The sequence below is a fragment of the Liolophura sinensis genome, chromosome 7, assembly GCF_032854445.1.
Source record: "Liolophura sinensis isolate JHLJ2023 chromosome 7, CUHK_Ljap_v2, whole genome shotgun sequence".
NCBI classification, from domain to species: Eukaryota; Metazoa; Mollusca; class Polyplacophora; order Chitonida; family Chitonidae; genus Liolophura; species Liolophura sinensis.
The window spans coordinates 23,912,864-23,925,966 of NC_088301.1; the positions used below are offsets into that span (position 1 = coordinate 23,912,864).

At 39.3% G+C, this 13,103-nt stretch overlaps 1 protein-coding gene across 5 annotated transcripts in view; it reads right to left on the reverse strand.

Annotated features, from left to right (window-relative positions):
* Positions 1 to 13,103, reverse strand: part of LOC135471899 (dystrobrevin beta-like) — a 108,559-nt gene that overhangs the window by 38,386 nt on the left and 57,070 nt on the right. For 4 of the 5 annotated variants that reach the window (XM_064751320.1, XM_064751318.1, XM_064751321.1 and 1 more), the window contains exon 11: positions 5,210 to 5,312. In XM_064751320.1, the coding sequence (XP_064607390.1) occupies positions 5,210 to 5,312 (103 nt within the window). Of the gene's footprint in view, positions 1 to 5,209; positions 5,313 to 8,455; positions 9,821 to 13,103 lie in introns of those variants that run through there. The other variant, XM_064751319.1, reaches the window with a different exon arrangement.

The following is a 13,103-nucleotide window of genomic DNA, read 5'->3' on the forward strand; positions in this document are numbered from 1 at the left end:
TATAGGGCGGATGAGGCTGTGTAGTAAATGTGGGCATAATTAAATGGGCCAAGTTTGTCATATGTCGTTCACAGCCGGACAGGACAGTCATCTACCAGGCTCAGACGGCAAGGATATGAAAGCAATTTGACGTCAATTGGTTCAATTTTCTTCAAAACTCCCGTCTTCTCCATTACTCACAACTCACTTAACAGACACCCGAGTACCCAGTACACTCTGATGTCGCCATACGCCGGACGCAGAAATAAAGTCAGCACGATCAGCGCCCATAGGAAAACTGGGAGAACAATGCCAAATAACGCTACCCGATTCTGATTTTGATCAAGATAGATAGAGTCATTATAACCCTCAATACATATACATATACAGCTGATATTTAGCAAGAAACTCAGCCCACTGATGCAGGTTAACCACTTCTTTAAATAGAAGTGTCGCGAACAAATTAGTGATAATGTTAAGATGATGTTAAGGTAATAAAAGACAGCACAGGAAAGACTTGGTTACACGAATGGGGTCCACTATGGTGTCAACAGTTGACAAACTCAGTATGCAAATGGCTATGTTCCACGACGGTGGTCAACTATGTTGTTAACAACTGACAAAATCAGCAAGGGAATGGCTATGTTCCATGAGTGTGGTCTACTATGATGTCAACACTTGACAACCTGAGCATGGAAACATCTTTGTTCCATGACTGCGCTCGAGAATGGTGTCAACATTGACAAATTGAGCATGGAAATTAATGGCTATGTTCCATGAGTGTGGTCTACTATGATGTCAACACTTGACAATCCGAGCATGGAAAGGAAACATCTTTGTTCTATCACTACCCTCCAGAATGGTGTCAACACTGACAAAGTGAGCATTGAAATTAACGGCTATGTTCCATGAGTGCGTGGTCTACTATGGTGTTGGCAATTGACAAATTGAGTACTATGGTGTCAACAATTGATAAAATAAGCACTACGGTGTTAACACCAGGCAAAGTTGACTTTATTTTTTTGCTTTGTCTCCTGAATGTTAGATACTTGTTGAAATATTGACAATTTGTTGATTTCTCAGTTTGTTTGAAGTGTCTATTCTTCTGCAGGATGCTATAAGTTGGTTCAGCTGAGTATATATATATACACGTACTGTGTAAATTGTCTACGGGACACATTACACTAAATATCAAGTGCTTATACTTAGCTATAAATGCTATTAAAATTGATTTATGAATGTAGTATCTATCATCACCACAAAGACTTGATCAGCTATATCCACAAAATACCCTCTAGCAAAAACTGTGTGAGAATTCATGCCCAAGTGTCCACTTTCCAGATAAAAGCGTGTTTTGATGCACATAAGCTATAAATATTAATTCTTAACAATTGGCTTTTATAGAAGAATGCATCTGATCAATGGTCTAGAATTACATCGGACACATGATAGCTGTGCTTCTCTCGAGCTGTGTCAGGAACAAATGAAGTCAAATGTCCACTCACCCAAAATCCTACTATCACCCCCAGAAAATAAGTGTCTCATCCAGGTTTCAAATAACAGTATAAATATATAAATTTCTTATAGATGTGAAATGTCAATGCAGATATACATATAGGCCGTCAGTGGGTGGAGATCTCATCTACGATCCAAACATATGTGTTTAATTATTCAGACAGTCGGACAACAAAATGATAATGGCATTTGTGTTCAGTATTAGAGTACATGTGGGTTTTCCCAGCCCTATCTATATCTTCCAAACTGGACTTACCAACAGGCAGTCCACAAAGGACAGTTCGGCTAATGAATTTCAATTTCCCATAGATTTACTGAAAATTCCATGATGGACAGGGTCATAAATTGATGGTTGCCACTGGATGATGACAGTTCTAGTGGTCTTTTCATGAATCAGTTAATAAGGCCATTGCTTATGATCTTCATGGGCTGACTATATCTTCCCACATGGATACTGCCAGGTCCTTATGGCTCAACCTTTTCATATATGCATATGAAAGAGCAACTTTCAGACCAATTTAAGCAAAGTTATACTTTGATACATTTGACATCGCATTTGTTGGATTGGCCATTTTCAGGGCTTCACGAAAAGTATAATTTCATCAATCTAAACAAAATAATGCCTTCAGAGTATGCTTCAATAAACACCTTGGAAAACATGCCTAAAGGTTGAAGAATTACAGTAATGAATCTGCCACAGAGGACAGGGCCATATGTTAATGGCTTTTTGAGAACTAAGTGACTGGGCCATATGATAATGGCATTTTGGGATTTACATGTAACTGATCTATGACCAATGATAGGGTCAAATGCTAATGGCTTTTTCAGAACTAAGTGATCTGCCAATGACTGGGGACATATGCTTATGGCATTTTAGGATTTCCATGTAACTGATCTATGACCAATGATAGGGTCAAATGCTAATGGCTTTTTGAGAACTAAGTGATCTGCCAATGACAGGGACATATGCTAATGTCACTTTGGGGATTACATGTAACTGATCTGTCACCAAAGAGTGGTCCATATGCTAATGGCTTTTTGAGAACTAAGTGATCTGCCAACAAGGGCTGGGCCATATGCTAATGGTATTTTGGGGATTACATGTAAACGATCTACCACCAAGAATAGAATCATGTGCTAATGGCTTTGTGTGATCTACCACCAATAATAGGGCCACATGCTAATGGCCTTCTGGGTACTAACTATCCACCACACATGACAATTCCACATCCTATTGCCTTTTTGGGGACTAACAATTCTGCCACCAACATGATCATGGATAGGGCCATATACTAATGGGTTTTTGGGAGCTAACTATTCTGTCCCCGGGCTCTGCCCGGTTTCCACCCACCATAATGCTGATCGTCGTCGTATAAGTGAAATATTCTTGAGCATGGAGTAAACACCAATCAAATAAATAACTAACTATTCTGCTACTAAGGACAGTGAAATATACAATGATCAGTGAGGATGTCCATATGCTAATGGCCTTTAGGGATTAACTGATCTACCACCAAGAATGGGGGTCATACACGCATTTTAGACATATTCTTACACGGATAAGGCCATGCTAATTATCTTTACGGATCTATGGATCTTTGGCTCCTCCAACACAGATAGCTATATGGTAATGGCCTTTAAAGATTAACTGATCTACCACCAAGGATGGGGGTCATACACGCATTTTAGACATATTCTTACACGGATAAGGCCATGCTAATTATCTTTAAGGATCTATGGATCTTTAGCTCCTCCAACACAGATAGCTATATGGTAATGGCATTTTAGGGATTATTACACTAATCTACTACTGACTACTGGGTTGTTTTGGGAATGGGCAGAGATAAATGCTTACAGTGCCTGGACTGACAGCAACACTTTATATGTACTGAAACTGTCTTGAAGGTAATATCAAAATGTGCAATTAAAAAATAAAGAGAACATTCACATGAATTTGAGCACAAAACACCAGCAAACGGTTACAACAAAATTAGGATTACCCTATTCAACCACCTCTACAACCAATATTTTGAGACATTCTTAGAGAACTGTGGGGTGTAGAAAAATAATTTGCACAGTTTTATGAAGCTTGCATTTTTAATGGCACAAAAATCCTTTTTATTATCATTTTCATAACAACTATATGCATAAATTCCACTGAAAAAGCACTTTAGTGGTTGAAAAGGTTTACAGAATATATATATATGGTTAATATAATTCAACACGTAGCCCTGTCTCCAAAACATGAAGAAAAAAAAAAATGTGATGTATATATATATATTTTATATATACGGTGGAATCCCAGATCTGAAACATTCTCTGTATGGAGGAGACACATTCAGCAAATTTATTATATACATACATGTATATATAATATTGATGGATCATAAAGTCTGGGTTTTGAGCCATGAACTGTTCTTGTGTAGAAGCTGTAGAGCCAGGAGCTGTTTACATGGCACATCTGGAGTTGGCTTGAAGCCCAGGTAGCTCAATCATGTACAAGCAAAGCCAGCTGTTGATCAGGGGGTACAGACGACAATCAGCCTTATGGCATGCCACACTGATGCCAAAATGGAGAGGAAGGGGCCTATTAACTCTTTGCTTGAAGAAGACCCATGTTTATCCCCCAGGTCAACTTTTCCCACAAATCTCCACACAATTATTCTCCACAGATTATGCAGAGATAAATGATTTGTCATTTTTTTGCTGTTCTTGTTGTAATACGCGTATGTTAAAATATCTGCAATGATGCCTGCGTGATTTAAAGCTTTTGTAACATCTTAGAATGGAATGTAAATGAGGCAGGTGGAAATAGTGGAAATTTGCACCGCTGGTCGATAAATGAAAATCATCGGATATGGCTTGAAATAGATGCAGGTTTTGGCTCACACCACTTGGTCAGATCTGCGATATGTACAAGCTATATTGTTTTTGTCTAACTATTCCATGTTAGCTGTCCTAATGTACATACAAGTCTGGCTTTCATGAAGCAAATTAAGAAAATCATGAACCATTTTAACACTATATTTAATACAGACTGCATTAAAATGTACTGTTGTTTACACAAATCAAACATTTCACCATGTTGTAATAAGAGCTCTAATCATTTATCATGCCAAAACACATTTGTTGCCCCGAAAAAAAAAAAATGTCAACAATTTTCGAACAATGAGTTACAATCATTCTCCTGAAATCATAATTATTCGATCACCCCATAAAAGGCCTGGCCAACGACTTGTCATTATTACACAAGTAACAAGGCACTGATGGAGCGTAATAGGTCAGGATGTTACAACAAACATTACCTGACACTGTTTACTCTTACGTAATAGCCTTCAGGAAATAAAACTGCCATCAAAACCAATTACTTGATACAAAATATCATCAGATAAATCCCTGAAACAGAACACTTCTTTGGTGATAATGAGCCCGGATGAAAGAAAACTGCGGGGAGGATTTGTGTTTGTTTGGTTTTAACGGCTGCTACAAAAGGGAAAAAAAAAACCCTGTTTGCGTTGTAATTTAGTGTGGCCAGGGTAAAGAGGGAAACGTGGGAGTAGATATAAAAGGAGCAGCTGGTGATCCGTATATTATTAACATAGTGTCACGGATACACAGGACCCAGGGCCCAACCGCTCAACCTGTAGATTACGCAGGCCTGATCAACGCAGGTGTTTTGCGCTTTAACTTCAAGCCACAAACATGACGTACTCACCGCGTTGTGCGAGTCGGCGGCCAGGCGGGCAGCGTAGCGTGCAATCAGGCGATGCTCATCATCAATGTGCGTGGAATCTACGCTGGCATTCAGCTTACTAGGGCTGCGGAAAGAGAAAATAGATGGAGAACATGACTGGTGATAAATTTAGCTATTTTATTTGAGGGTAATCATCCGGTGTCCCCCACCACAAACAGATCGACTCCCACCCAGTCCACCAATCCCCCATCTCCTTAACATTCCCACGAACAACACTGTGAGGCCAACATAACCTTTACTGTCCATATGTTTTCTCAAGCACTTGATCTCTAGAGAATGATACTCATGGTGGAATCTGAAGAAACTACTTCTGTGAAAATCATTAAAACATGCTTAGGTTATACTGCTAAATTTTGTCAAAAATCAATTAGTGAAGGTCCAATCAAATTTCTGCTATTTCAGAATAGCCCAAATAATTACCTTTCACACAATACCAACCTTGTCTTTACATGTTTCAACATTCAAAATTAGTCCTAAAGTTCCTAAAATTTATAAATCAGGTCACAAAATAACTTCTTGAAACTCTAGGATCATTTCAACACTAAAAATAGAATAGATGCTAGTGTGATATTCACTGATAGGCAATAATTTGAGCTATGTTACCCTAATTTTACTTATTTTTGGGACACCTGGTCTGCTCTTCATAACAGCCAATACACATGCAATTGCAGCAGGCATATTTAGTTTCTTTTTTTAACATGGTTAGTCAATTTAATGAACAACACAATCATATCTTTATTTCTCCAAAAAATGGAAAAGAAATGTAATTCTTTCAGCACAACTAATATCTGTCCTAAAAATTAGAAGAAATAAAGACAAATACAGACCGTATGATTTGATTAGTGAATATGGCTTAAATGCCAAAATCCTCCGGTTTTGAGTCTTTAAATCTTTACTTGAAAACAAACTTTTGCGATTTTATATATACATGCCATACCACATATAAATACCATTTTATCTCAGGTGTATAACATGTTAATGCATATATTTCAAAACAGAACAATGCATAAAAGAAAAATGGATAAAAACATCTGCTCTGCCAATCATCTTTTTAAATCAAGTCGGTTAAGGTGATACACACACGTAAGTACATGTATTACCACTGACAGTTCCTGCACACTTTACCACTGATGGTTCCTACACACTTTACCAATGATGGTTCCTACACACTTTACCACTGATGGTTCCTACACACTTTACCACTGATGGTTCCTACACACTTTACCCAGTTCAATATATTCAATGACTAATTTGTTATTAGCGAAGCTCTAGCCGCGCTCATTCTTATTTGCTAATATTGCTAAGCATGACGAACTTATAAAAAAGTTCCTTTACATGATTCCTTTACAAAGTGGAGAAATGCTGTGGACTGATATGACTGTAGACTGATATGATTGTTAGCCTAAGAGTAGGGCTGTTAATTGCGTATAAATACTTGCATACAATCATATACTTGTAACAGGTTTGTAACAGTCCCTTGGTGTTTCTTACTGGCCACTTAGAAAAACTTCTCCTACTATTCATCTTTTCTTTATTTGATTGGTGTTAATGCCTCACTCATGAAGTTTTTTCATTCATACAATGCTGGTCAATGCTATGGGGGAAGTAAACCAGAGCACTCAGGGTGAACCACGGTGGAAGACAACTGGTTATCAATAAATATTAGACAGCACAAAGGAAGACAACTGTTTACTGTCACCCTACTAACAGGGAAAGCAGGGGAATACATGAAGTCCTTGTCCAAGGCCAGGAATGAATCCCGCACCTCATGTTTTTGAGCAATTAAAAAACGCAAGCCTTATCCAATAGGCCGTGATCAGATACCTAATAAATCCTTTGTGATCACTGGTCACATGTATAGGTGCATCAGCAAAACTGCATGAACTGGAGCCAATTTGACAAAGCCCTTTCAAAGTCAAAATTTGAAATACGATTTTAAAGCTAATTGAATTAAGCCAATGAACTTTACTCATTTTATTTATTTGACTTGGTGCTTTATGCCGTATTCAAAAATATTTCACTTACATGACAGCGGTCAGCATTATGGTGGGAGGAAACCGAGGGGAAACCCATGATAATCGGCAGGTTGCAGGCAGACCCTCTCACTTACGGCTGGAGAGGAAGCCAGCATGAGCTGGACTTGAACTCACAGAGACCGCATTGGTGAGAGGCTCCTGGGTCATTACACTGCGCTAGAGCACTAACCAACTGAGCCATGGAGGCCCCAGCCATTAAATTAAAACTTTGACCAGCTCAAAAGTATTATCCAAAGACACTTGTATCAAAAGTTCAACTTCCAGTACCAAAAACTAAGCTTTGTGATGACGTTTTAATTTATGACTTAAGTCAGAAATGTGGAATCCGTCCTTGATACCTAACAAAATCACCACGCTTTATCAGACCCTTGATGGTAAACTTCATGATGATTGACAAGGGCTTTATTCTGCTTACAAGTATATTTCACTTCACTTTATGGGTGGGGGAAAAAAGTCCAAAAACAAAAAAAAGGCATGCAGAAACCTGGAGCAAAGACCCGCTCTTAGATCTCCAGACTTAATAAAACTGTATCCAAATCATGCATATCGCCACAGTGATCAAGGTCTGTTCGACTGCTGACAAAGCGATTCTTTTTTTAATACTGCATAAAGTTGCAGCTGAATCATGAAAACTGGATTTACATACTTAAGGAGATATGCCTTAAATCACTTCATCATATATGAGCTGCAAGATGTGTTCAAATGTTCCAGAAAAGACAAACTAGAGGATGAGACAGGTGAATACGTACATGTAGGTGAATTTATGTATATAACTATTATGAAAATGATACAAAAATGATTTGATTGTGTCAATGAAGATGCTGACTTCAAAGTTATTTCTCTACCCTCGACAGTTCTTTCAAAATATTGGCTGCATATGTGGTTGAAAAAGTTGAAGAATTAGGGTATACATGTACTTGGTATAGTTCAGACCTGCTGACACTCAAACCCAAGTCCAAAATCTGGCAAAAATGAACAAAACAGAAAATGCACTAAAGATTTTAAAATACCTAAAATCAGAAGGTGACAACAGTGGCAGATGGTCAGCTGTGACGTCACCTGTGAGGTAACGGACAGCTGGATGGAGATCAGCTAGGGCATTAAACAAGCAATGACAAAAAAGTTAAAAGTAGGAGCATATTATGTTGTAAAGATTGAAAGATAAGTTTACCATGATGCATTATGAACCATCCCGAGTCCGTAGCGACGGATGTTTGGTTCGCTAAGTTTGCGCGAACCAGTTTCATTCATCAGTTTGTGCCGTTCCCGACTACAGTCTCTGAGGAACTGCTTGACAGTGCCCGCAGTAGTTATTGCCTTGTCCAGTGTTTCACATAAGGAGGAAACACTTGAAGAGTTCATCGATTCACGTGCTGGCATTTCATGAAACGTACATGAGCGACAGAGAGGAGACATTTTCCTTCCAGATGACCTCTTTGGATTCCCTCTACAAGCAGCCTCAGGGTACAAACACATCATGTGTTGTGGTGCCAGTTTTCCTGATTTCGGCAGATGGCCGTTGGACAATAAATTCTGGTATATACAATACGTATGAAGAGGAGAGATTTCACTTGAGTGGCTACACCTGTCTCTCACATGAACCGGACAGATGCACCGTTTAACGGACAGACAGCTGTCATTTGAATGCCTTCGATGGGAGCTCACAGGATGTCCATTTAAGCTTTCTTCACTGAAATCCACTTCCCTCTGTGGGCCACTTTTCGACATGATATTTTGACAAGTGTATGACTTAGGAATGCATCCACAGGTAATATCCAGATATAACAGGTCTTGATGAGGGTATGAATCGCCTGACCTTGAGTGAGATGACCTTGGTGTGATTTCTGGGCAAGAGCATGAATATGGTAAAGGCGCATCCTTTACACTACTAACAAATGTTGGCATCAAACTCTGCTTCTGTGATGTACCACAACAACACTTTGAAGACGACTTGTCAACAGTATTCTCGCATGCACAACTTCCAGGAAATTCACTGCTTCTCAGCATTTTGTCATCCGGCAACATTTGAAAACAGCAGTTTGAGTCCATAGACACATTTCTCAAGCTGCAACACTTCATCTTTGGCAAGACCATCACCTGGTCCACGTTTCCATGGCAATCAGCCTGTGGGTGACCATGAGTAGTCCGAAGTTTTTCCAAGCGACAAACCCGCAGGCATTTCTCCATTCTCTCTGAGGGAAGATCATACTTCGACAAACTGCTTATGCCAGAACTTGAAGCAGACGGACTGACGTTGTGACGCATGGGGGATACATCCCTATAAAACTGGCGAAACTGTCGTTTCTCCAAAAATTTGGACACGTACCAATGGAGATCATCCATGATCAGATGTGGAACTATAAAACCACTTAAAGCCTATTATGGATGCAACGGGCGTGAAGCAGCAATCTTATCTGACCTAATCTGACAAGAAAAACAGACGGAGAGCTGAGAAACAGAGACAAGTTTATAATGCCACGGCTACTCGCAGCCTACAAAGGAAAACCCTCCCATCTCAGCACATAATGAACCAATCGCTGACAACAATGGAAAACCTTGATCTATTTTTTTGTAGATAATAAAACACTTACACAATCAATTGAACACAAGACAGCCAATATCACAAGTCACCCGCTCCACACAGAATCACCAACTCCTTCCTACCTTAGACAAGATTTCCCGACAATGAGGAAACTCCTAGAGCACAAACATCAGTATAAAAAGCAACAAAAACAAAAAACAACCACCAGAAATACCAGAAAAAAACAAGGTGGGAGTTATCAGGGAATCATCAGTCTTGCTCTGACCCGAAATATTTCTGTGTTTTGCTGACAGAATTCTCCTAGGGAATACATCTGTTTCTGGTTTGTAGTTGGTGTGGTGTGTCATAACACATCACAAAGGGGCTGTATCCACAGAGAAACACGGGAATGTTGACATCCTTGTGGAAAATGCCACACTGGAACAGCCCTACATACATGCACATCTAAACACACATATGGTTGAACCAATTTCTGTAACAGATTAACCTCAAATCCACAATTCTATACTGTCTGACCATGGAAGAGCTCACAACCTACAGAGCCTGGTAATGTAGAGCTGGAACAGAATAAACAATCCCTCAATATACCGGGAGATAGGAGGCCAGCTGCTGCCACTGATGAAAACCTGCCCTATATCAAATCAGGCAGACTTCACAAAACAAGACAGCAATGAGAAAACGTTAAAAAAAAAAAAATAAAATAAAAGAAAGGAAGAAAAAAAGTCCATGTAAAAACAGATGGGAAGACCAAGTATTAAATCCAGTGTATCATTAGCTCTGAAATCTGTGGATGCCGCAATTCCTTATTTTTTTCTTCTTTATCTTTCATCTCTTGTGTGCTTTTCTTTTGCACCGCAAGTCTCTGATAAAAAAATCCCCGAAATAATGCCTACCAATGATAGACGTTCTACAGACCAATTGTCTGAGGGGAAGTGCCTAGGTCCCGCAGGTCACTCAGAATAAAGCACTCCCCGTCTGCAATAGCACATTCTTCTTTTCAAGTGGAGAGACTGTTGAACAAGCTATTGCCGGCATAAGTCAAAAACCACCACAGTATTATATCAAATCTGTGCAGAGTTACATACAACAGGATCGGACGTGTTTGCATCAATACGAGAGATTAAACTCATCAGTCTCCCGTTTGCCAGTTTGCGTTACGCAGGCTGTGTCAAATCTGTGAGGATCATCATCCCTGCTGCTGCTGCTGGCTAATTCGCCTCCAGGTTTTGTTATATTGTTACCAGTCAATGTTAATAATATCCAGTGTAAAGACTGCTGTGCATGTGCCTTGCCAGCAGCTCTGGTACATGGGGAGAGTATAGCACCAATGAGGTGTTCAGGTTTCGTCTGAGGCTATACACAGTGACAAAGACCCCAACTGCTCGCAACAAAACTAGTACCATGGGACCGTGACAGGTAATGAAACACCTGAGTTCATTAACTAGGATTAGACCAGGTGTTTTCTCCCAGATGGTTGAGTGAGACTGTCACTAGTTTATGTGTATCAACAGCTAGCAATAACAGCACTGCAGTGATGGTAGCTCAGTACAGCTCTGGTCATGAGGCAGGCCCGTACCTGGTCTATCTGGGCTTGATGTCTCCAACGCGACACACATATTAATGGTAACATTATAGCATTATCACAGGCAGAATTCCTATTGATCTCAAATCCACCCCCGTACTTTCCTTATACGTCTCCTCGGCCAAACTTTTGCCAATATCTGTCTTCCTGTCAACCGGGCAGGCATTCCGGTGGGGAGAAAAACTTAGAAACTCACTGAACCACTTTCGATCTTGTCGGTGAGTTGGCGACTGAATACATATGCTCTACCTGCAGAATCGCTTCACCCAGCCCCCTGGAAGTCATTACACAACTGAGTTTTGAACTAATTACTCATACTGGCTGGACTTTGCAGTCACGGCAGATTTAAGGCCGGACGGGGGGAACACACTGATATAGATTGATGAAGATAATTGATAATAATTGATGAACTTCCACTGATTAATTTTTAACTACAGTTTAGCACCTCACAAATGAAGTATGTTCCCAGAGGGATGGTCTAGCTTAAGAGTCTACAAATTCAGATCATTCATTTCCAAGACATTACTCCAATTCACCCCATCAAGTTTCAGCCTACTCTAATTCCTCTCTGGCAAGTTAACCTTGTTACGTTTGCTGCGTAATCAATTACCAGTGTTCTAACAATCTTTCCAAAGCAAACTCCTCTGAGTTTTGAAATCTAAATCCAGAATACATGTTGTACTGTATCTTAAAACAGTTTTTAAGTAACGTTATTTAAAACAAACCTAAAATTCGTTTTAATATTTGTGGCCAAAAGTGATACAATATTCTGTAGATATATATCTTTATACACATCTGTTAAGTGTAGGATAAGAAAATCAAAATGTTTAAGAAGCTCATATTTCCTTCATATTAATGTTACTGTAATATTTATTACTAAATGGTCTCCATGGAAAACTATCACAAATTCGAGTAGATTTGTAAAATTGGGCGAGGGCACTACAAAATATCCCACACGGTTGCCATGACGGCATACGTAAAAATCTATAACTTCAGGCGCCTTCACTTAACGAGTGTTGTCTGACCACTACAAGGCAAGAGTGGACATGGATAGAATCCCATCCCAAGACTTGGCTCACGGCCAATTTCACGGTCTCTGTATTGACCAGTTGATTACCTACTCAGGTGTTAACGACTTCACAAAGACAGCTATGGCTAGCCAACCAGAAAGTCATTTCATCTGAATACAACAAGAGGATTAATGGTATGTGTGTATAGTACAATGTAAAGGCTAACTCAGAAACAAAGCTTGCTGGCAGTTCTGTTTAACACAACAGTCACCTACATTGTCAACATTAATTATTGATACCAAAAGGACCATATGCAGCATTCCCTCGTTATGCACTATGGGTAAAACGTAACATATTTTTACAATCATCATCAACTCTTTTGTACTAAGTAATTATTCAAATTTCTGAAAAAATCTAACAGACCTGGCATTTGATGTCTCTTAGCTGTTTAATTACTTACCAAGCATACGACAGATGTTTAATGTAATTTCACTTATACAACAACTGTTCTGGTTGTCATGGAAATTAATCCCATTCTGATGGCGCACTTGACCAATTAGTAATGTAATTCATACAAAGCTGCTGACAATCTGTACCACATGCAGAATTATATAATATTCAACAGCAACAACAATTTTAGTAGCTTTATTGCAATTTGTTCCATTAAAGTCACCTTCCAAGTTTT